The 6,000-nt window shown below is 41.9% G+C and overlaps 2 protein-coding genes across 5 annotated transcripts in view; both read left to right on the forward strand.

Moving 5' to 3' along the window:
- Positions 1 to 6,000, forward strand: part of LOC138633300 (leptin receptor gene-related protein) — a 174,482-nt gene that overhangs the window by 113,078 nt on the left and 55,404 nt on the right. The gene's annotated exons all lie outside the window — the stretch shown is intronic.
- The window catches only part of LOC138633332 (low-density lipoprotein receptor-related protein 8-like), an 82,593-nt gene that overhangs the window by 62,003 nt on the left and 14,590 nt on the right, over positions 1 to 6,000 (forward strand). For all 4 annotated transcript variants that reach the window (XM_069719499.1, XM_069719501.1, XM_069719498.1 and 1 more), the window contains 2 exons: positions 2,452 to 2,623; positions 5,401 to 5,628. In XM_069719499.1, the coding sequence (XP_069575600.1) occupies positions 2,452 to 2,623; positions 5,401 to 5,628 (400 nt within the window). The remainder of the gene's footprint in view (positions 1 to 2,451; positions 2,624 to 5,400; positions 5,629 to 6,000) is intronic.

The following is a 6,000-nucleotide window of genomic DNA, read 5'->3' on the forward strand; positions in this document are numbered from 1 at the left end:
GAGAAGAAGGAAAGGGCAGGAAGAGAACGCGCAGGAGTACGATACGACAACGAGGCTGCGACACAGACTGTCAGAAGGGAAACCGAGGCAAGTGAGCCATTAATGAGAGAATTTCATATCTGCCTCTCGAGATAGCTGGCTGCAGCTGCCATCCTATTACCATGCAGTGTCAGAAGGAGATAGGCTCAGTATAGATGTTACAAGACAGAGATGGGCTGTAGTTGCCAGCAAGACTCATAAAACCTTCCCTGCAGGCACACAGGGTTACTGTCTTTTACCCGCGCAACTTTTCCTGGCCAGAATTAAGAGGACATAGGCATAAATAAAGACATGATAATAATAATAATAATAATGTGACTAAAGCCCCCTGTTTAGAAGTGATTCTCATTAAAATGCATCCTGGGTGACCTTATTCAAAGCTGACAACTCTAAAAATAGGTTTTGAATCCACCCATAAGGAAACAAAGGACACACTGGGATGTAGGCAGTCAGTGCTAATAGCAGAGTGCATTTATCCAGTATGTAAACGTCCACGCAAGTCATCCTCCGTCGGTCGGTCTGTCAATCCACTGCTTTGGTTCAGACTGAAATACCTCAACACCTACTCAAGGGATTGACATTAAATGTAGTAGAGACATTCCTGCTTTCCAGAGGATGAATTAAAATGGCCACCCGCACGTTTATAAGTTTGTGAAATGTCTGAACAACTATCGGATGGACTGCTGTAAAATTACACATATTCAATTTGTCCAAGAATTTGATTTATGATTCAAGACTTGCCTAATCTGCCTAAACTGCTTTGTGTTTGGTGCTCATTATAAAATATAAGCATGTTAGATATTAGCTTTGCAGTACTTCAGTCAGGGACAGAGTCTGTCACAGGCCCCTTTCCTGTCCAATCATACAAGGGTTTACGTCCTTTCCCCGTCCATTCATTCTGCCCGCTCCTTGCTCTCCACATCGCTCTTCAACGACCTGCATTTAACCGTTGCAAATCTTCTCCACCTCCCCAGCGTCCTCCCACATTGTCAATGTTTTCTCTCTTTATAGTGCGTCCATTCATTCAAAAGTCATGAATTGGGGGTCTCGTGATCTCAGGAATGGTCTGTATCATGCTTGCTCAGACTGTTCTAGAGCAGAATCACCGCCAAACAAAAATGTGTGCATGTCTTCAATAAATTGTTCAAGCTGATGCAGTGTCCTGACTGAACACCTGTTATTAGTTATTACCTGTTATTAGTGTCATTGTGAGCCTATTAGCTTGCTCACATTAGCGTCTGGCTTTGCATCAGAGCCTCAGAGAGCAGCTACCTCGGCCGTCGACATCTCGTTGTAGCTCGTCGCGGTCACGGTTTCCCTGCTGATATAAATCAGATGGGTGTGGGGAATATAGAATGTAATCGCTAGTGATCACACTGGATGTACTGGAGGTGCATTCTGCCAGATGAGAACTGCATGTCTCAGCTGTGCATATATACACAGAGATCAGGTATACAATGATCTGGGTTAAACCTCTTTGAAGTTGGAGGGAACTAAGTGATTGTTATTGTTCTTTATTAGCTGGCAAGGACAAGAGCAAGAAGTGTCTGCTTTAAATTCAAGGTTGTGTCTCTGCCCTCTGTGGAATTTACTTGTCTTTCAGTGTGTGTACGCTCACTCGTGTCTGTTTAGTGTTCTTGTCTGTGTAAACTTTGACAGCTGGATGCAAAGGTACTGCTGATCTATATGTGCAAGGAGAAGAAAATAAGGAGCGTATAACTTAATGATGCATACAGACACACTAATCAATACACCAACTGTTCAGGTGTTTTTATTGTCCCTTGTTAGAGGGGGGGGATATTGAACAGTATCGTGCCAGCTGTGTTATGTTATTCATCTATGTGAGAAACATGTTATTTAGAGTATTGACTTTGGTGCTACGAGTGTGCAGCAGCATATTATGCTGTTTGGCGCTGTGGTTGAAGCCTCGGTGTTGTTACTATAGAGGAATGTCTGAATCATTCCCCGACATACAGCGTCTCCCATCAGGGTCGACAGTTCTGGATCGAGCACAAAAACATTTGAATGCTGTGCTGAAAAACCAATCTCTCTGGCGTCATCTTTTCTATGTGCTCCTTTTATCTTCAATGCCGTGGCTTTCTGCTTCATTCAAGTTAATGGTGCTGCTGTATGAAAATTATCTGTGGAGCTTCAGGAAGAAAGCAGTTTTCTAATAACACATACCAGCTTAGACTTTTCTTCTTGCCCACCATTAAACTGTCAAAGCTGATTCGACTGAGCATTAGTGACGCAAATTCCAGCTTCAGTGTATTCCTCCCACTAACAATGTCTTTGTTCTGCTGAAGCCCCTTTTATAAATGGTCTTGCCCTGATAAATTTAGCTTTATACTATTGCGATCGTTGCCATTTTCACAAAAATAGAGCCGTAAGTATTGTTTCTCTTGCATGCAGGGAAAAGCCCTTATTTACTGTTCACCAACCGGCATGAGATCCGCCGTATCGACTTGGTGAAGAGGGACTACAGCCAGGTGGTGTCCACGCAGAAGAACGCTGTTGCTCTGGACCTGGATGTGGCCAACAACCGTGTTTTCTGGTGCGATCGATTTCACCGGAAAATCTACAGGTAAACCAAGAACGGAAAACTGAGTTAAGAGAAGATTTCCAACTTGATTTAGTTCCAGAAATGTTCTCCGAGAGCAGAAACTTGATCTTGATTTGTATTTATATTTTTGATACATGTATTTACATTCACCGGTTCATATAAAAATGTACTATTTGGGCCTGATTTACTAAGATCTTAAATAGAGGGTACTAAATTGCGTGTTCATTCCAAAACTTTGCACATTTATTTTGCACCCGTTTTGCGGGTGATTTACTAAGAGTAATTCCGTCTTTGATATCAGGTGCAAATCGCTCTGTTTAGATGTTTGCTTATGTTAAAGTGATTCCACCCATGAAAAAACAACAACCGCAAAAGGAAAAGGAAATCTGATCCTATTGAAATTAAGAAATTGTGAATTCTGCGGGACACATTCAGGGCCTGTGACAGCACACCTGAATAATGGGACTGGGTGGGATATCCAAGCAGAGATACGCTGGAATGAACCAGAGGCAGGAAAATGTTGAGTCGTAAGAATTTCTGTCATTTCTGGTATTGTGTGGCTTCTCCTTGTTGTCGGCCGTCAATCATCATTCAGTTCATTCAATAACTTGTCATCGTTTGACAGACGATATGTCTAAATAATTTTTGCCTCTGACATGAAAAATGTTTCCACGGGTGTAAAACCACGTTCCCTACGCATTCTTTGGTTTCCGCTGTGTCTCCTTCTCACCTCATTAATAAGAGCAGCTTAATGTCTGCACCTGATTAATACGTTCCTTTCAGTCACACTAAAATAAACATGCAGTCACTTCTCCTATTTCTACTTTCAGGTTTAGTAAATATCATTGCGTGTGCTAAATTTATGTATTTGCATTTCCCCTCCCGGTATTTTGCACGTTCAAGTAGAAACGCCCAATATCACATATGCATTCAGGAAAAGACGCAAAATGGACAATGTGTGTTAAATTGCACATTTGAAAGAGGCGGTCCTGACAGCATGTCGTTAGTAGATCAGCTTGGGTATTTTTTTAAGTTTTCACGTGCTTTTACACACGCAAACCTTTAGTAAATCAGGCTCTTTGTGTCTTTGAAGCCAGAAACGACATAGTTTACAGCCATGTTCACTTGCCAGCTTCTTCTTCTGCCTTCGCTGCTGCATCACTACATTTCTTTGCACATTAAACACGTTGAAACCACCTGCAGGCAGTGTAACATGTCACTCACGATACAAAGTACAAGGCACAAGAGATATACAGAACAGGGACCCAGTCTTTGAAACATTGCCCTGTGTTGCTATCATTGACCTTTGATTTAGATCACAAGCCTCAGTTTAGATTAGAGACTGAGGCTTTGTGCAGAAAGGGAGTACTTATTGTACTTTAACGAAGCTTGGGTATGGAAACAGCATGACTTTACAATTGTCTCCTCAATAGTGCATGAAAAGACTCAGCAATATGTTATTGGCTTTTATGTTTCCTTTAGATATCTCTTAATCTGCCTCAATAGTACTTTGAGTGTTGAGGATTTTTTTTTTTTTTTAACTCAGAAGTCTTTAAGATGCAGATCAGGATTTACACAATGCAACATGAACCATAAACGCTATACAGCCTTAGCATAGCTAGGAGAGTTTTATTCATACTATTCTATTACAATGCATGCATTGTGAATGACTGCGCATGTAAGTTGGAATTGTAAAGGTGCTCCGCTTTTTGTGTTGTTATTGAAATTGGAGCATATATAGTAAATGTTTCAGCTGTGATTGTCAAACTTCTGACTGTAAACAAAACTCTGCCTTAATGAGTTGAGTCTTGATTTGATAAAACCTGCATTGTTGATTTCCCTGTTTTTGATTGCACCGAGAATCTACTCGTTTAGTCTTTTGACGTTTCTAAAACAATCAGCCGAGTCAATGGCTCAGTCCCGCTATTATTTCACATTAATTCCACCCTTCCTATTGTTATCCCAACTACGATTTCTCCCCAGAGTGTATTCTAATTGGAGCACTGTGTTCTCTTTATGAAATGGATGTTAAGAGAAAAAAGGTCCCCGGGGAGGCTGAAATTGAAATTCCTGTTCGGGGGGGCACAGCTCCCTCGCCCTCGCCTCGCACCTATGCCGGGGCCAAATCATTAGCGAGCGGGGTGAACCCCGAGTGAGGCCGTGTCTATTCTGATAAGTGGTCCACCTAAGAAGGACACTAACCCTTAGATGAACCTGCCGAGCGCATGGCCCAAGGCTACCGCTGCCACACCAGCCCCATTCTCTGGTCTGCGGTGCCGTTGCAGCACAGTGGAAAATCACTCGTTGTATACAGTCTTGTATCAGTTGTCATTGTCCTGTATGTGCACATATATTCAATTTATATGAAATTATCAAATTAATATGACTTAAAGAAATTCCTTGCTCACTTTACACAATACATTTAATTGTATTATCATTCATTAATTCTTGAATAGTGCAGTTTACTTGTGTAGTTGTAGTGAAGTCATTACTAAAGTAGTGTTTTAAAAAAGTTAGTAAAATCCTTTGGCTCATAATGCTATCACCAAAAGTCAATATTTTACAATGATAAATCTTTAGGTGGTGTTCCACGTAATGAGAAGAATACCGTTTACCGACTCATTACCACAAAATAGGGCCCATCAGGCCTTCGACATCCCTCCACTTCATATCGATTTTTCAATAATGGCTGGTTTGCTGTAGATAATCCCTTATGTATTCTCATCCCCTCAAAATACTCCCTCCCTCTCTTCCATATTTCCGCCTTTCCACACCAACGCCTCACCTTTCCTCTGCAGTGCCTTCATCCACGAGGCCAGCGACCCTTCCCAGCAGGTTCCTCTGTTGGACTCCTCGCTGCAAACCCCCGTGGGCCTGGCTCTGGACTGGCTCCAACACAACCTGTACTGGACCGACTCCGGAGACAAATCCATCTCCGTAGCCTCGGTGGACGGCACAAAGAGACGCGTCCTCGTCAACACCGACCTGAGCGAACCCCGAGCCATTGCACTGGATCCTCACCATGGGTAAGGAGGCGGAGACGTGTCTACTTGTGTGTTTGTTTTTAAAGGCACAAAAACGCCTTCCAGTCCAAGCGTAGAAATCATAGCATGACCCCATTATGTAAAACCCAATATTAAAGATTTGAATGGCAGAATCAATAAGACTCATCAGTAAGTTATGTCTTTTGATCAATACAAAAGCAAAAAAACACAGACTTGCACTTCTAATTTAATTTCATAATTACTGAGCTGAATTTACGTAACAATGTACAGTATGTCAGTTTATAGCGGATACCCTCTGATATATTTCTGTTCTAGTCTTTTTTCCTGTTCTGTAATATGGAAGATGAAAGAGATAATGACCTCAGATAAAGATTTGTTGAGCGATTTCCGCCT

Source organism: Brachyistius frenatus, unplaced genomic scaffold (genome assembly GCF_029030835.1).
Source record: "Brachyistius frenatus isolate BFR_SWC_R1_liver_20210118 unplaced genomic scaffold, ASM2903083v1 Contig_215, whole genome shotgun sequence".
NCBI lineage: Eukaryota > Metazoa > Chordata > Actinopteri > Embiotocidae > Brachyistius > Brachyistius frenatus.